Below are 17,924 nucleotides of genomic sequence, written 5' to 3'. Positions count from 1 at the left end.
CCCAGGGTGCGCACCAGCTGCGGGCTGCTGCGGGGCCCGTCCCCGGGGGTGGTGAAGCACAGTACGGACGTGAAGTACTCCGTGAACTTCTTCAGGCCCGACACGAAGCCCACGTGGATGCTGTCTTGAAAGTTGGGTCGGGCAGTCACCATGGTAACCTCCTCTTCCTGCTCCGGCTCCCAGGCGATCAGCTGGGGAGAGGCCAGCAAGGAAGGCAGGGGAGTCAGAAGGTTCCAGAAGAGGCTGGGCGTTTTCCCGCAGGCTGGGCTGATGGACAGAGAGTGTCCAGGAGCCCAGATCCCTGCGGTCGCTCCTCCCAGGGAAGGGGTGGCCGTGCCGATACCCACAGGCCACCGGAGCCCGTGTCCCGGGAGCGCGCTTCGGCGGGCCGTTCCACTCCGCTCACCGGGTGATGGCGCGGCACCGCGAGTCACGATGGCTTTGCAGATCCCACAGCGACCCCACCAGAGAGAGGGCTGATATTTTACCAAGATGAGCTACATGGTCTGTAGGTCCGGCGCACAATGAAGATGGAGGGACCCCTCGTGCAAAAATCATTAAGAATTTCAAGATGACGGCAGCGGAGCACTGAACCGGGCCTGGGGTCCTTCTGAGCGTGGAGCCCGGAGCCACCCAGGAAGCCGGCCCTGCTTTTTACAGACGAGGAAACTGAGGCTCAGAGAGGCTCAGTGACTGACTCTGTGTCACACAGCAAAGTAGAGAGATGAGGTCTCTAATTCCAACACCGGGCCTCCTACACTTTCTCCCTCTGGGCTGGGCGGCTGCTCCCTTGGGGTTTCCCTGAATTTGGAGCCGGAACGTTGGTTGGAGGTTAACTCTTATTCTTTAAACTTGTTCCAAGTTGGGATTTCAGTCTTAACCATTCCCCAGAGATGGGCACCAGCCAAGAAATCCCGTGGAAATTCAACACCTCTTTTTGTCTCATCTCCCCTCTACAGGCACCACCCATGGCTGCGTAAGCTTCCTGCCTCCCCTTCCTCCTCTTCTTGCCTCTTTCTAAAAAGATTTTTAAAAAAATCCTCATCCGAGGATATGTTTACTAGAGAGAGAGAGAGAGAGAGAGAAACATCGATGTGAGAGAAACATGGATTGGTTGCCCCCTGTATATGCCCTGACCGGGGATTGAACCGTAACCTTTTAGTGATCGGGATGATGCTCCAAGCAACTGAGCCACCCAGTCTGGACTCTTCCTGCTTCTCTCTATTTTTTTAAAAAAATATTTTTTATTGATTTCAGAGAAAAAGGGAGAGAGAAGCATCAACGATGAGAGAGAATCATCGATAGGCTGTCTCCTGCACACCCCCTACTGGGGATCGAGCCTGCAACCTGGGCATGTGCCTTGACCGGGAATCGCGAACTGTGACCTCCTGGTTCACAGGACCTCCTGGCTCCTAGGTCGACACTCAACCTCTGAGCCACACCACCCGGGCTCTTTCCGTCTCTCGATCCCTCACCTCACACTCCCGTTTTCTGGGCCCTTCATCTGTCTCCAGCCTGACAGCTGGTCTCAGAGATTCCCTCATTTATTTGAAGTTGATTAAACAGCAATTAATGGTGAAAAGCAACACTCGATGGGTTTTAATAAGTGCGGGTATTTATAGATCTAAAACAATACCCTGCCGACGCCTCCTGATTAACGCCCGCCATCACATGCTTCATCTTCTCCTTTCACGGACACGTGTTTATTCAGGACGTTTGGAAATCTAATCGCTATTGTGAAAAGATAGCCTATGGCAAGCTAATTAGACACTAATTAGACCCTAAAAATACTAATCAGAAACCCTAAGTGGCATTTAATAAGTATGTTAAATATCCTCTTTATTTCAGTTATCTTGTTTCATAGCAATTAAATCGCCGAACTTCTGCGGAGTAGATTAAGAAACAAGTTTAATGTTTTAATTTAATTAATGTAAATTTGAATTAATTACGCCATCGGAATGAATTGTGTGGCGTGTTCCCCAGCGGGTGCAGAATCTGGGTAAATATCATTGTATTGGGTTTAGGCCAGTTACACTTACTACCATTAAAAAAACTAAGGACAGTCCTGGCCGGTTTGGCTCAGCAGAAAGAGCATCGGCCTGGGGATTGAAGGGTCCCGGGTTCGACTCAGGCCAAGGGCGCGTACCTTGGTTGCAGGCACGATCCCAGGCCCTGGGCGGGGCGTGTGCGAAGGCAACTAGTCAATGTGTCTCTCTCACATCAATATTTCTGTCTCTCTATCTCCCTTCCACTCTTTCTACACATCAATGGGAAAATACCCTCAGGTGAGGATTAACAAAATAATAAAAAATAAAGACTGACAACAACAAAGACACAAAGGACAAAGGGTGTCTTCACAGGCGCCTTGAAACAGTACCCCAAGGGACTGCCTCAGAAGGAGCCCAGAAGGAGGGCGGAGGGTCCCCGCAGCGTGGTTTGAGGTCACGGCAACGACCCCAGGCCCGACGCCCACGATGGTGGCAAGACCGCGGTTGTGTCAAACTATTTACGCTGGGACTGGAGCCACGCGTCCTTCTCCAGCTGCATCTGAAGACCAGGAGGGTCAGGTGGAGAGGCCTCAAGATCCTTTAGGGCCGGAAAACACTGCCACTGCCCCGTGCACCTTCTCTTGGGCTCTGGGCAGCGGTGGATGGGACCGTGGGCCCAGCACACACAACAGGCTACAGCCTGCTGGGCAGTCAGCCTCTCTGGGCCTGGCCCTGGGCTAAGGCCCTCCCTGACCAGCCCCATTTCATCCGCACAGTGAGGCCTCGATGGGAACCACTGTCGCGTGCCGTGACCCAAAGGGAAACGGAGGCTCAGGGTGGTTGGGGAACCTGCATGGGAAGCCACCAGGGTCTGGCCTCAGATCTGTGGACCCGAGACCGTGGGTGAAGACCACTGAGGGGCACACAGTGGCCGGCTGAGCGTTAGGGGCCCCTTGGCGCCTCTGTGCCGCTCCCGCTAGCTCGGGCTCACAGCTGATTCACTCCAGTAGGCCCTGGTCTTGGACTCTAAGCAGACCTGGCTGCCCCGAGCGTGGCTGGGGCTAGTGTGTGCTGGGGGAGGAACATCACACCTAGATTCTGGGACAGGCAAGTCCCCCTTAGGGAGCAGGGGTCCGGGGAGGTCACCCTCTACCCAAAGAGTGGTGCTGCCGGTGTGTGTGTGTGTGTGTGTGTGTGTGTGTGTGTGTAGGGAGGGCAGCATGTGCAGCCAAAGCAGAGAGAAAGCCAGAGAGAGCCCAGTTCTGTCACTTACTGTGTGACCCTGGGAGAGTCACTCAACCTCTCTGGGCCTCAGGCTACTACTGGGGACAGTAATCGCTAGCTGGTGGAAGCAGTGCATGATGGGGTTGAGAGTTAGGATAGTAAGGATGGCCCGACGGCTTCTGGGGTTAAAAAAAGAGAACAAGTCAGGGACATTCTCTCTTCCCCTTCCTTTGCCTTTCCCTCTCTCTGTCTGACTCGGCATTTGATGGATTCCCATGAAACATTCTGGGACGTAAGAAATGAACAACGGTTCCCTGGAGTGGGGAGAGTTCTGGGGTGGGCGGCCTAGAACCAGGCAGACGAGGGGCTGGGGTGGGAGGTAGGGCGGCTGCTAGAGGTTCATCCCTTTACATCTGTTGGTGTTTGAATCATGTACATTTATTTCTTGTTAAAAATTAGTGTAAAAAGTTAAAAACTATAATGGGGAATTTGGCAATAGGAGCAAAATTATATACATATTTATCCTCTGACCAAGCTATCTTATTTCTTAGAATCCACTCCTACGTTAGATGTGAAAACATGAAATGATGTTTGCACAAAGCTACTCACTGCAAGAAGGTTTGTTAAGCCAAAGACTGGAAACCAGAAATGTCTGCAGTGGGGAGCCGGTGGGCTAGACTATGGGATCCTATATAATCCAGAGCTCATATGCTAATTAGACTGAGCAGCAGAACGACCGACTGTCCTGAGACCGTCTGGACGAAGCCGGGGCTGCGAGGGATGAATTTCATGCATCGGGCCTCTAGTATTTACACATGGAGTAGGATACAGTTGTATAGGAAGGAACAAGGGATAGCTCCATATACTCCTACGGGGTGGTCTCAGGACGTAACGCACACAGAAAAGCAAGATTGAGAAAGTGTGTGGAGTTCGCTGTCATTTATCCAGAAGGGAGAGGATATACTTTCACCCATACATGTATGTACTTGCTTATGTTAAAAAAAAAACCCTCACAAAACGTAAGGAAAAAACAAACCAAACAAAAAGAAATCAAACCTCCGGCGGAGGGAGAGGCCCGGAATTCAGGCTGATTTCCCCTGAACTGACTACTTTGCTCTGTAGATTTAACTGTGGAGGCCTGTACATAGGCTATATAATTACAAAATGAAATGAAATTAAAAAAAAAATCAATCCCTAAACATCGAGAACCACAGTGAAACCGACGAGCCTGACCGTGCGCGTACGGAGTCGCAGCCACGTCACACGGCGAGAGACTGTATCAGGGGACCCAGCCGCTCGTGGGGGAAGTCCACCCCTCGGGATGCCCTCTGAGCGACAGAAACCGAGTTCAGTAACGGAAGTGTTGAGGTGCCCATTCCGAGGCCGCGGCGGGCGTTTGGGGGACAGCCCTGCGGGGACTGGAGAAAAGAGATACGGACAAGAGGCCCATGAGAGTATGAAGACGTCCTGGAACTGAACTGGATCCTAAAATCAATAACACACACAACAGTATTTCCTCACTGTCCATGCACAGGGCCTCGGAACAGCACCCAGGGCTGGAGCAAGGACACCCCGGTGCCCAGACCGTGGCATCTAACTCTCACTTCTGCTAAGGGAACAAGACTCCTGGAAGACACGGCTGCGCCCGGGCACGGTGTAGGAAATGTAGATAGCATGGGGCGTCTTGTCATACGGACAGCAAGGACGCTATCGAAGACTAGCAGGCGCCATGTCAAAAGGATTCATGAGGGCCCTAGCTGGTGTGGTTCAGTGGATAGAGCATCAGCCTCTCTCTCTCTCTCTCTCTCTCTCTCTCTCTCTCCCTCTCTGATGTCAATAACAAAATAAATATTTTACAAAAAGGAAGAAAAAGGATTCATGAGTCAACCTGAAGAGGCCAATGACGGGTCAATTTGGCATCACTAAGAATTATTATGGCACCTGGCTGGCGTGGCTCAGTGGTTGAGAGTTGACCTATGAACCAAGAGGTCATGGTTCGATTCCCGATCAGGGCACATGCCCTGGTTTCCGGGTTTGATCCCCAGTGTGGGGCGTGCGGGACGCAGCCGATCAGTGATTCTCTCTCATCATTGATGTTTCTCTCTCTCTTCCTTCCTCTCTGAAATCAATAAAAAATATATATTAAAAAAAAGAATTATAATGGCAGTGGATTGAGACATATCAGAGGTGTTTTTAAGAATTCTTAAGTATATAATACTACTACCCAAACCAAAGCAAAACAAAAAGATGCCTCCCCTACCCCAATCCAAAGTCACCTGTCCCCTTAGCAGTTGCTAAGGAACCAGTTCATTATTCTGAAAATTGCTCAGTAATGGGAGAGAACGGAGTGTTTACTATGCTTTTCCTGGATGAACGCTGCCTTTGGATAAACAACAAGTGGGTAAGGAGAAAATTCTTAAAAAAAAAAAGATTTCAGCTAATCAATCAAGACAAAATCATAACATCGGACTGTCCCAATTTGGCAAGTCCTATTGAAATGACAGATCGCGCCAGGCCCGTCAGTGGGCGCCATGCCGCAGTAAGAGCAGCCGCACGTCCTGCCTTCTAATAAAAATACACGCCACCATCCAGGGAGCAATCCTGGGGAAATAAAACCCTCAGACCCGAATCTGATCAAGCCTCTCATTCCAAGTCCAATTTAAGGCAAAGATAGTTTTCAGAGGCCTGTGTTAAATGACCCCCCAGGGGCACAATCAGCAAGATCCAGACTGTGGGAAATTCTACGGTACAAAGGACGGAGATTCTTAACTCAATAAATTGCTAGAAAAAAAAAAAAGAAAAAGAAAAGAGAGAGGGGATCTGTAGATCAACGGAGACCTATGCCCCCATCCCCAATAACAACAAAGAAACGCCAAACCAAAGCAAAGCAAAGCAAATGCAATTGTGTGGATCTCATTTGGATGCCAAAGCAAATAGACCAACTAGTAAGAGAAACCGTGTAGCAACGAGGGAAATTTAAATCCCAGTGGGTGTCTGATTGTATTAAAGGGACTGTTGATCTTTTTAGGCCGGAGACTGATAATGGCTTAAACAGAGACTTTATACTGTTTCTGGACAGAAATATTTATGGGTGACATGAGACTCCGGGGGTGTGGCTGAGGGTGCGAGAGCAGACGGAACGCGTTTGGCTGTGAATGGGTAACTTCTGAAACCGGGGATGTGCGTATGGCTCACTACAAGCCTCTCTCTCCTTTTGTAGATGTTTGAAATGTTTCACAATTAAAAGGGGGAAAAGCCCATTCCCGCTGAGGTCTGCAAGGGACAAACACTGCTTTTTTCTCTCTGCGATACTGAAGGCCACAGAAGCAAGAAACAGAACCCCCACTTGGATCCATTTGTACTTAGAAAAAAAGTATCATTATTTTATAATAAACTCAAAGGACATGTTTTCTTTTCAATGTAAGAAAAGGTGCAGGCTCTGGAGCTTGAATCTGAGCTTTGCAGGTCCTCGGACTTGGAACAACTGACTTGCCTCTCGTGCCTCAGTTTCTTCTTCTGTAAAATGGGGTGATGCCGATAAAGCTTCTTGGGGCTCTCGTGCAGCTTGCATGAGAGAGGAATGAGCGTAGCTCCCCCCAGCATCCCACTCGGCACGTAGAAAGTGCCCTGTACACGTGAGCTCCTCTTACTCTTCTGCTGGCTCCTGTGTCCCAGTATCTGGGCAATCCCTTCCCTGACTCGTATCGAGCAGCTCCTGGGTGCTGGGCACGGGCTGGGCTCGGGTGGGCTCAGCAGCCTCCTTTAGTTCTGGGCTCTAATTGTCCTGGCCACTTGGCTGGCCTTCTCGGCGCCCCGGGAGCCATTTGCTTTAGAAGTTTGCAGCCCAGCCCTCCCATACGGGGAAGAAAACTTAGGACCAGCAGCACAAAGCTAACTGTTCGCTGCTCAGATCCTCAGCATGAGTCGGGCCGTCTCCTTCTCTCCCCTGCCTCCCCCAGAGTCCCAATTAGCAGGCTTTCCAGCCAGTCAGGGCTGCCAGCCCTCAGCTGCAGCACCTGCCCACCCCTCCCTCCCCCTGCCCAGGCCGTGGTGCCCTCTGGGGGAGAGTGAGAGGGCTGTGGCTGGGCGTGGTCAGCTCTGGGCCATCCCCACTTTGTCTGCTTAGAATCCAACACTCAGGCCCTGGATTGGGCATCAGCACCGACCCGAGGAGAGGAATGAGAGCAGGCCCAGAGACAGCCGAGGGGACCTCACACTCAGCTGGCAGACCGTCCTCAGTCCTTCCCGCCCAGCCACGCCCGACGGCAGCGGGAACGGCCAAGGCTGCTAGTCCTAGAGCGATCTGGGTTGTTGGACACATGCAGACTCGGCACGGAGGGCGTGCGGGAACCTTCCGGAGGGAGGTGTCTGCCATCACCGGATCCTGGGCTCAGAGCCAGACCCTGCAGTTCTCCCCCGGCCCTGGTACCGGTCCCTGTCACAGCTGGCTCCCGACACTGCCCCTCAGAAGCTCTGCCTCCCTCCCACATCTGGAGGGGCCAACTGCCTCCTCCCACCTGCCCAAGCCGCTGGGGCCAGGCTGCAAATGGGGCCCAGGGCGCGCTCCGGGTTCCTCGGGGAGAGAGGAGAGGCCAGGCGTGGGATCCAGGGTCTGGGTTCTAGGAGGCTGCTAGTCCCAGAGCGATCTGGGTTGTTGCACACGTGCAGACCCGGCACGGAGGGCGTGCGGGAACCTTCCGGAGGGAGGTGTCCGCCATCACCCGATCCTGGGCTCAGAGCCAGACCCTGCAGTTCTCTCCCAGCCCTGGTCCCGGTCCTAGTCCCGGTCACAGCTGGCTCCCGACACTGCCCCTCAGACGCTCTGCCTCCCTCCCACATCTGGAGGGGCCGACCGCCTCCTCCCACCTGCCCAAGCCGCTGGGGCCAGGCTGCAAATGGGGCCCAGGGCGCGCTCCGGGTTCCTCGGGGAGAGAGGAGAGGCCAGGCGTGGGATCCAGGGTCTGGGTTCTAGGAGGGGACGGTTGAGAAGTCCTGGCTTTTAGCGCAGTTACAGTTACAGCAAATTTACTGCCACTGCCATCACCGGTGCTATCACCGGTACTGCCATCAACGGTACTACTACCGTTACTGCCACGCTTACTGTTACCAACGTTATTGACACTCTTACTGTTACCACGGTTACTGCCACACTTGCTGCTACCACCGTTACAGTCTCTCTTACTGCTATTATTGCTATTGGTTGTGGGCTGAACTGTTTCTCCCTCAATATATACACTGAAGTCCCAAGGCCCAAGACCTCAGAAGGTGACTGCATCAGGAGGCAGCCTTTAAAGGGGCAATTAGGTTAAAACGACTCTTTAGGGTGGGCCCTCCTCCCATCTGACCCGTGTGCTTGTGAGAAGAGGGGATTTGGACACGGACACACGCAGAGGGAAGACCATATGAGGACACAGGGAGAAGACAGCCGTCTGCAAGCCAAGGCGGCACGGAGGGCGTGCGGGAACCTTCCGGAGGGAGGTGTCTGCCATCACCGGATCCTGGGCTCAGAGCCAGACCCTGCAGTTCTCCCCCGGCCCTGGTACCGGTCCCTGTCACAGCTGGCTCCCGACACTGCCCCTCAGAAGCTCTGCCTCCCTCCCACATCTGGAGGGGCCAACTGCCTCCTCCCACCTGCCCAAGCCGCTGGGGCCAGGCTGCAAATGGGGCCCAGGGCGCGCTCCGGGCTCCTCGGGGAGAGAGGAGAGGCCAGGCGTGGGATCCAGGGTCTGGGTTCTAGGAGGGGACGGTTGAGAAGTCCTGGCTTTTAGTGCAGTTACAGTTACAGCAAATTTACTGTCACTGCCATCACCGGTGCTATCACCGGTACTGCCATCAACGGTACTACTACCGTTACTGCCACGCTTACTGTTACCAACGTTATTGACACTCTTACTGTTACCACGGTTACTGCCACACTTGCTGCTACCACCGTTACAGTCTCTCTTACTGCTATTATTGCTATTGGTTGTGGGCTGAACTGTTTCTCCCTCAATATATACACTGAAGTCCCAAGGCCCAAGACCTCAGAAGGTGACTGCATCAGGAGGCAGCCTTTAAAGGGGCAATTAGGTTAAAACGACTCTTTAGGGTGGGCCCTCCTCCCATCTGACCGGTGTGCTTGTGAGAAGAGGGGATTTGGACACGGACACACGCAGAGGGAAGACCATGTGAGGACACAGGGAGAAGATGGCCGTCTGCAAGCCAAGGACTGAGGCCGCAGAAGAAGCCCACCCTGCCGACACCTGGATCTCGGACTGCCCGCCTCCAGAACGGTGAGAAAACGAAGCTCCAAGTCCCGCAGCCTGGGGGCACTTGGTTACGCAGCCCGCAGCGGAGCAAACAGATGCATTCCTGCTGCTACGGCTCCCGCATCGTTCTCAGAGCAGTTGCCATGTGTTTGTCGCTGTGCACCTCCCAGCTTCCTCTGGGACGAGGACGGGCCCCACGTACCTTGTAGCCCTGGTTGATGCCGTTGATGAACTGGGGGCTGGGGGCGTTCCAGGTGAAGCGGATGGTCGTGGAATTGGTGGCTTCCGCGTGCACGTTGCCCGGAGGGACCGTGGGGACTGGAGGAGAGCAGAGAGGGGGTGGGGGTGGAGGGGCACACACAGTTAAGTAGAGAAAACACAGGGAAGGGGTCTGTGGGCTCTGCTTATCCCCCGCAACTCTCCCCTTCCTGTGCAGACCAAAATGCCTTCTTTCTCTCTCTCTTTTAAAAAAAATATATTTTATTGATTTTTTACAGAGAGGAAGGGAGAGGGATAGAGAGTTAGAAACATCAATGGGAGAGAAACATCGATCAGCTGCCTCCTGCATACTCCCTACTGGGGATGTGCCCACAACCAAGGTACATGCCCTTGACCGGAATCGAACCTGGGACCCTTGAGTCCGCAGGCCGACGCTCTATCCGCTGAGCCAAACCGGTTAGGGCTGCCTTCTGTCTCTTGATTAGTTTGCATTAATAAAGCTTGTCTGGCTCAAAGAGAGAGAGAGAGAGAGATAGAAACATTGACAGCTGGTGTGGCTCAGTGTCGACCTATGAACCAGGAGGTCATGGTTCAATTCCTGGCCAGGGCACATGCCTGGGTTGCAGGCTCGATCTCCAGTTGGGGGTGTGCAGAAAGCAGCCGATAGATAATTTCCTCTCACCATTGATGTTTCTCTCTCTCTCTCTCCCTCTCCCTTCCTCTCTGAAATCAATAATAATATATAAAAAATAAAGCTTGTCTGACCCATTTCACAGGCACTGACAAAGGAAAGAACCGGATATGAAAATGCCGGGGGTGGTGTTAGGTCCAACGCTAAGACGTAAGCTGGTTCGTGATCCAGTTAATTTGAACCTTCGCAGAAGGTCCCTGAACCCCTGCAACCGCCGCCTGCATCGCGCTCGCCCCGACCTCTCCCTCTTCTCCGCAGGCCCCTCCCCACGGGGCCACTGGCACACCCACCTCCCTGCAGCGTCCACTCGGTGACTTTGCCACTGTAGACGCCCAGCCCGGCGCTGTTGTAGGCGGCCACCTCGATCTCGTAGTTGGTCCAGATGATGAGGTCCTCCAGCAGCAGGTTGTTGACGTCAGCATCTGTGATGTTCTTGAACTGGTACCCGACAGGCAGCCCGGCCAGGCAGTACCTGAGGGGAGGGAGTCAGGATATAGTGGGTTGGTGGTGGCTCCCGTGCCTCATCCAGTGGCTACCTGACTGGTTAACACACGTCTCGGGGACCATTCTGGTTTTTTAAAAAATATTTTTTTGTTTTATTTTATTTTAAAAGATATATTTTTATTGATTTCAGAGAGGAAGGGGCAAAGAGAGAGAGTTAGAAACATCAATGATGAGAGAGTATCATTGATCGGCTGCCTACACTGGGGATGGAGCCCGCAACCTGGGCCTGTGTCCTGACCGGGACTTGAACTGTGACTTCCTGGTTCATAGGTTGACCCTCCACCATGGGGCCACACCACCCGGGCTGGGCTCATTTTCTTTCTCCCTCTAGGACAGTGGCTCTCTCTCTGCTGGTCACTCACATAGGTAGAGAGAAAAAAGCCTGAGGCTACCTACGCCAGCATTTCTACCTGCCACCGGAACAAAGAACACAGGGGAACAAGGAAGTGACACCTCTACAGGCAAATTCCGGTGGCTGGGAGCGCAGAGAACCAGGATGTGCACTTACCTTAGCTCTAACCTTGGGAGATTAGGGGCCCCGGGTGATCTGGGTGTTATTATACCCATAGCAGGGGCTCTCAAAGCCTTAGTGCGCATGGAAAACACCTGGAGGGCTTGTTAAAACAGATTGCTGGGACAGCCACACCACCCGGGCTGGGCTCATTTTCTTTCTCCTTCTAGGACAGTGGCTCTCTCTCTGCTGGTCACTCACATGGGTAGAGAGAAAAAAAGCCTGAGGCTACCTACGCCAGCATTTCTACCTGCCACCAGAACAAAGAACACTGGGGAACAAGGAAGTGACACCTCTACAGGCAAATTCCTGCGGCTGGGAGCTCAGAGAACCACGATGCACACTTACTTAGACTCTAACCTTGGGAAATTAGGGGCCCCAGGTGATCTGGGTGTTATTATACCCATAGCAGGGGCTCTCAAAGCCTTAGTGCGCATGGAAAACGATGGTCTTAGGCGACCCCTGTGAAAGGGTCGGTCGACCACCAAAGGGGTCGCGACCCACAGGTTGAGAACCGCTGTTCTAGACGTCTAACCGCCATCCTTTCTACCAAAGGGTGGGCTTTTCTTTGTTTTTTTCTTCTTTCTTTCTTTTTTTTTTTTTAAATATATTTTATTGATTTTTTACAGAGAGGAAGGGAGAGAGATAGAGAGTTAGAAACATCGATGAGAGAGAAACATCGATCAGCTGCCTCCTGCACATCCCCCACTAGGGATGTGCCCGCAACCCAGGTACATGCCCTTGACTGGAATCGAACCCGGGACCCTTCAGTCCGCAGGCCGACGCTCTTTCCACTGAGCCAAACCGGTTTCGGCAAGGGTGGGCTTTTCTTATTGCCTGATCCTTGCTAGATGGCGAAGGGCCCGTGTGAATTGGCTCTGTTCTCCCGTCCACTCCTGATGCTCCCCATCCACGGGCCCCTCCCCCGTCCCTCCGGCGGACGCCGACCTGATGATGTAGCCCTTGAGGAGGCCGTTCTGGTGGTTCTCCGGGGGCGGCTGCCACTGGATCATGATGGACTGGTTGGTCCGGCCGCTGGCGATGACGTTCTGCGGAGGGGCGGTGGGGGGCTCCTCGGGGAGCGAGACCCTGGAGAGGAAAACACCGGGAGTGGGTGGGGGTTTCCCGCTCTTAGTTCTGAGGGCAAACACCAGAGTTTCATGGGACCGGAGGAGGCGGAACCCTGCCCTGCTCTGTTCCCGGACGATGCACGAGTGCTGTGTGCTTTTGGGCAAGTCACTCAACCTCTCTGAGCTTGTTTCTTCATCTGTAAAAGAAACAGAATAAAGCTCCACTTGCCTGTTTATAAGACTGGTGGGGGTTCAAACGACACAATGTATGTACAAGTCTTTTGAAAACACGGGAAAGCACCGGATGTATGTTTTCTGTGCAGCCCAGGGGCGTGGGCCTCAGTTTCCCACGTGTCAGAGCAGCAGCTGTGAAGCTGACGACGTCCGTCATGAGATGCCTGTGTTTTAGAAGCAGGAGTGCTCCATCCTCCCCTGGCAGCTGCCAGCTGGTGGTGCATTTTATTTATTTAAAAAAATATTTTCATTGATTTCAGAGAGGAAGGGAGAGAGAGATAGAAACACCAACGATGAGAGAGAATCATTGATCAGCTGCCTCCTGCATGTCCCCCACTAATGACGTTTCCCTCCACTCCTTTTTTTTATTGATTTCAGAGAGGGAGGGAGGAAGAGAGAGAGAGAGAGGGAGAAACATCAATGATGAGAGAGAATCATTGATCGGCTGCGTCCTGCATGCCCCTTACTGGGGATTGAGCCCGCACCCGGGCATGTGCCCTGACCAGGAACTGAACCATGACCTCCTGGTTCATAGGTCGATGCTCAACCACTGAGCCACACTGGCCGGGCTGGTGGTGCACTGTAACTGGGCCTCCTTTACCCACGGGCTGCGCCCAGGCTGGGGCGGGGCAGGCGGGTGGGGTGACATGGCGTGTGGGTGACAGCCAGCGCGTCGCCCGCCTCCTGAAGCCGAGTGCCTGCGTTTCTCTCGGGCATCGCCAGGGGACACGGCGCTCCCCGTCGGCGCGTTTCTCACATGACTGACACGCATCCATTAAAAACACAAGTTAATTATTTTCGACGGATGCCTTTCCTTCTGGAAACTAGTTTATGATTTTGCTTTCGGATGGATCGCTCTCCACGCGGGTTGCACTGCCGTCTCTGCAGAGCTGCGGGGGGAGCTCACCTCCTCCCGGCGACTCCGGGCCGCACACAAGGACGGGTTAGGAAGATGAATGAGTGGGAGCTGAAGGACCGGGGACGTTGAGGGAGGGTCGGCCCTGCACTTTGAGGCCTTTTTTTTTGAATCGAATAGGAAGCATTTTATTGTGTTTGTCAAGGCTGATGGTCTACACGGCTGCCTCTCCAGGTCGGAAGGGGAAGTGGAGACCTGCTCTATTAACGCTGAACCCTGTTTGATGCCTTGCGGATAGGGCTGCTTTGTTCTGTATTGAATTCGTTGGGTGACACTGGTTAATAAATCACAGAGGTGCCAGGTGTACAGTTCCATCACACCTCAGCTGCATACTGACCTGGATTGTGCGTTCACCACCCCAGGTCAGGTCTCCTTCCGTCACCACCTATAGCCCCTTTACCTTCTTCTACCTCCCCTCCCTCTGGTAATCACCATACTGTTGTCTCTGTCTATGAGGTTGTTTTTTGTTGTTGCTGGGTTTTGTTTTTTTTTTGGCTTAATCCCTTCACCTTTCTCACCCAGCCCCCTTTCTTAGTGGGATCTTGTAGCTCTGAGCCACTGGGGCCATGCCCGCTTTATTCCCTGCACCAGCACCACCTCTGGTGGCCCACACATGGCCTGGAGCATAGTAGGTGCTCAATAAACAGAGAATGAACAGTTCTCCTATAACCGCTCTCCATGCTAGGCTGTTATAGCATTTTTTTCGTGAAATCCAGAGACAGCTTGCTAGCCCTGTGGCGAAACCACACATCTGCCAGAGGTCTGTGGACTCACCTAAGAGCATCTTTTAAAAATAAAACCCTATTCTCGGCTCCCTTGTCAATTATTAGCTGGCGTATATGCGAGGGTTTATTGCTGGGCTCTCCGTTCCGTTCCCTGGGCCCGCGTGTCTGTCTATGCCAGCGCCACCCTGTCCTGGTTACTACGGTTTGGCAGTAGAGTTCAACATCAGGAAGCACGGTGCCTCTGGCTGTGTTCTTTCTCAGGATTGCTTTGGCTACCGGGGATTTTTTGTGGCTCCATACCCATTTTAGGATGGTTTTTCCCTATTTCTGTGAACATAGGGATGGCACTGACTTTATAGGAGGCTTTGGTGATGTGGGCATCTTTAACAATATTAATTCTTCTCCATGGGAGGAGCAGTGTTGAGAAGACTGGATAACCACATGCAGAAGCATGAAAGTGGACCCCTTCCTTACACCACTCCCCAAAGTGAACCTGATATGGACGAAAGACGTAAATACAGTGCCCGACACCGTAAAAATCCCGGAGGGAAACCCAGGGGAGCGCCTGGACCGGGCCTCGGCAGTGACTGCCTGGATAAGACAGCGAAGGCACAGGCAACAGAAGCAACGATAAACGCGTGGGACTACATCTCACTGAAAAGCTCTGCACGGCAACGGGAACCCCCACCAAGACGAGAGGCCGCCTACGGAATGAGAGGAAACATCTGCACATCATCGATCTGATTAGGGGTTAATATCAGAAATAGAGAAAGAACTCACACAGCTCCATGGCAAATAAAAAAAAAGCGAAACCCAAGAACAAACAACCATTAACAAATGGGCAGAGAACCTGAATAGACATCTATCGAAAGAAGACATACAAATGGCCAACAGGTGCCTGAAAAGGACCAATTATCAGGGAAACGCAAATCAAAGCCACCAGGAGACGTCACCTCACACGCGTTAAAATGACTATCATCAATAAGACAGGAAGTAACACGTGTGGGTGAGGGTGTGGCGGGAAGGGAGCCCTTGGGCGCTGCTGGTGGGAATGTAAATTGAGACAGTGACTATGAAAACCAGTGTGGAGTTTCTTCAAAACGTTCAAAGCAGAACTACCAGAGGATCCCGCCAGCTCGCTGAGATAGCTGCCCCCTGCGCCCCTGTGCTCACTGAAGCAGTATTCACAACAGCCAAGATATGGAAGCAACGTAAGCGCCCGTCAAAGGATGAATGGATAAAGATGTGCCCCCACCAAGACGAGAGGCCGCCTACGGAATGAGAGGAAACATCTGCACATCATCGATCTGATTAGGGGTTAATATCAGAAATAGAGAAAGAACTCACACAGCTCCATGGCAAATAAAAAAAAAGCGAAACCCAAGAACAAACAACCATTAACAAATGGGCAGAGAACCTGAATAGACATCTATCGAAAGAAGACATACAAATGGCCAACAGGTGCATGAAAAGGACCAATTATCAGGGAAACGCAAATCAAAGCCACCAGGAGACGTCACCTCACACGCCTTAAAATGACTATCATCAACAAGACAGGAAGTAACACGTGTGGGTGAGGGTGTGGCGGGAAGGGAGCCCTTGGGCGCTGCTGGTGGGAATGTAAATTGAGACAGTGACTATGAAAACCAGTGTGGAGTTTCTTCAAAACGTTCAAAGCAGAACTACCAGAGGATCCCGCCAGCTCGCTTCTGGGGACGTGTCCAGCCACAAGAAATGCAAACAGGATCTTGAAGATATAGCTGCCCCCCCGCCCTCACCCCCACCGCCGTGCTCACTGAAGCGGTATTCACAACAGCCAAAATATGGAAGCAACATAAATGCCCGTCAAAGGGTGAATGAATAAAGATGTGGCTCGTGTGCGCTCATGTACACACACACACAGGAGTATCACTCAGCCACGAGCAAGAAGGAAGTCCTGTTGTCTGAGACAATGTGGATGAACCCCGAGGACACTGTGCTAAGTGAAAGAAGTCAGACCGAGAGACAGGTGGCTTATGACATCACTCAGATGTGGACTCTAAAGAAGCCAAACTCAGAGAAACAGAGAGTAGATTGGTGGCTAAGCAAGGGCTGGGGAGGGAGGTGCATGGGGAGGTATCAGTCAAAGGCCACAACTCTCATTGTGAGGTTAGCAAGCTCGGGGGATCTAATGGACAGCAGGGTGACTAGAGCTGCTGATCCTGTATGTTATGCATGAAAGTTGCTCAGAGAGGAGAGACCACAAAAAAGGAGAATATGGCCCTGGCCGGTTTGGCTCAGTGGATAGAGTGTTGGCCGGCAGACCAGAGGGTCCCGGATTTGATTCTAGTCGGGAGCACCAGCCCGGGCCCCGGTCGGGGCTCATGCAAGGAGGCAACCGATCCATGTGTTTCTCTCACATCAATGTTTCTCTCTGTCTTTCCTCTCTCTTCCACTCTCCCTTAAAATCAATGAGAAAATATCCTCGGGGGAGGATTCACAACAACAGAAAAAGGGTAACATGTCATGGGATGGAGGTGTCAGCTAACTACGGTATGGGCAATATCACTTTGCAGGATATGAATGTAGCAAATCACCAGTTGCACACCTTAAACGTACACAGTGCTGTGTGTCAATCATGCCTCCGTAAAGCTGGAAAAATAAAAGTGAACGTAAAAAAAACAAAGAGCAAAGCCCTGGCTTGGGCGCAGGCGGTCTGCGTCGCTGCCATTCTGACCTCCCCACGGGGGGAGGTGGTTGGCCTTCGCCTCCTACACAGGCGGGTCCTACCGTGATGCTTTAAGACGGATGGCCTGCTGTTTTCATTCCGTTTCCATCATTTTTAAGAATGCTCCGTGGAAAGCCTAGCGGGGCCGGCGTCCTGCCAGGCGCCGGCTGTGGGGATGGGAGCAGGTCTGTGTCCCTCCGGAAGTGCCCGCCTGCTGAACAGGGTGGCAGCCCGTGGGCGTGCGGGGCAGGAGGGGCAGGTCTCTGAACTTGCAGAGCTCGCAGTCAGAGGGATGACTAAGCTTGGTGGATGCCTCGCCCGCACTGGGCGCTGCTCATTGCCCTTCACGCGTGTGGTTTCATGTTGTCATGACCATCTCCCTGGGAGGCAGGAGTGAGTACTGTGACCCCATCCTACAGATGCGGAGACTGAGGCTGGAGGGTCCAGGGAGAACCAGCCAGGACCTGCCGGCAGCCTGGCCACAGTGGTTTTGGCAGCCCCTCGGGCCCCCCAACCCCTCAGCCCATCCCTGAGACCTGCTCTCACCTCTCCGTGTCCTTGCTGAACTGGCCTTTCCCCACGTCGTTGACGGCGCAGAGGCGGAACTGGTAGGAGCGTGCGGGGACCAAGCCCTTGACCACCACCGAGGTAGCCTCGGGGTCCACACTGGCCAGGAGCACGGCCCAGGGGGCGTCTGCAGGGGCAGAGGGCGGAGGAGAGGTGGGCATCTTGGGGGGCCATGCCTCTTTCCCCTGTTCCCAGCAGGGCCCAGCCTCTTTTGGGCTAGCAGAGGCGTGCCATGCCCTTGGTCCAGTAGAGGCCGGTCAGGTCACTTTTTGGTCCCTTGGCTTGGAGGGGGGAGGGGGGAGGGATTTTTGGTCCCTGGG

The 17,924-nt window shown here is 53.1% G+C and overlaps 1 protein-coding gene across 1 annotated transcript in view; it reads right to left on the bottom strand.

Moving 5' to 3' along the window:
• Window positions 1–17,924, bottom strand: part of LOC102262033 (protein sidekick-2) — a 71,261-nt gene that overhangs the window by 11,662 nt on the left and 41,675 nt on the right. Inside the window, exons 14-18 of the mRNA XM_014536203.1 lie at window positions 17,584–17,731; window positions 12,334–12,474; window positions 10,661–10,842; window positions 9,663–9,778; window positions 2–191 (exon numbers count right to left, since the gene is read on the bottom strand). Of these exons, the coding sequence (XP_014391689.1) occupies window positions 2–191; window positions 9,663–9,778; window positions 10,661–10,842; window positions 12,334–12,474; window positions 17,584–17,731 (777 nt within the window). The remainder of the gene's footprint in view (window position 1; window positions 192–9,662; window positions 9,779–10,660; window positions 10,843–12,333; window positions 12,475–17,583; window positions 17,732–17,924) is intronic.

The sequence above is a fragment of the Myotis brandtii genome, unplaced genomic scaffold (genome assembly GCF_000412655.1).
Source record: "Myotis brandtii unplaced genomic scaffold, ASM41265v1 scaffold157, whole genome shotgun sequence".
NCBI classification, from domain to species: domain Eukaryota; kingdom Metazoa; phylum Chordata; class Mammalia; order Chiroptera; family Vespertilionidae; genus Myotis; species Myotis brandtii.
The sequence above is the reverse complement of the archived record's forward strand: the minus strand, read 5'-3'. Positions and strand labels throughout refer to the sequence as shown.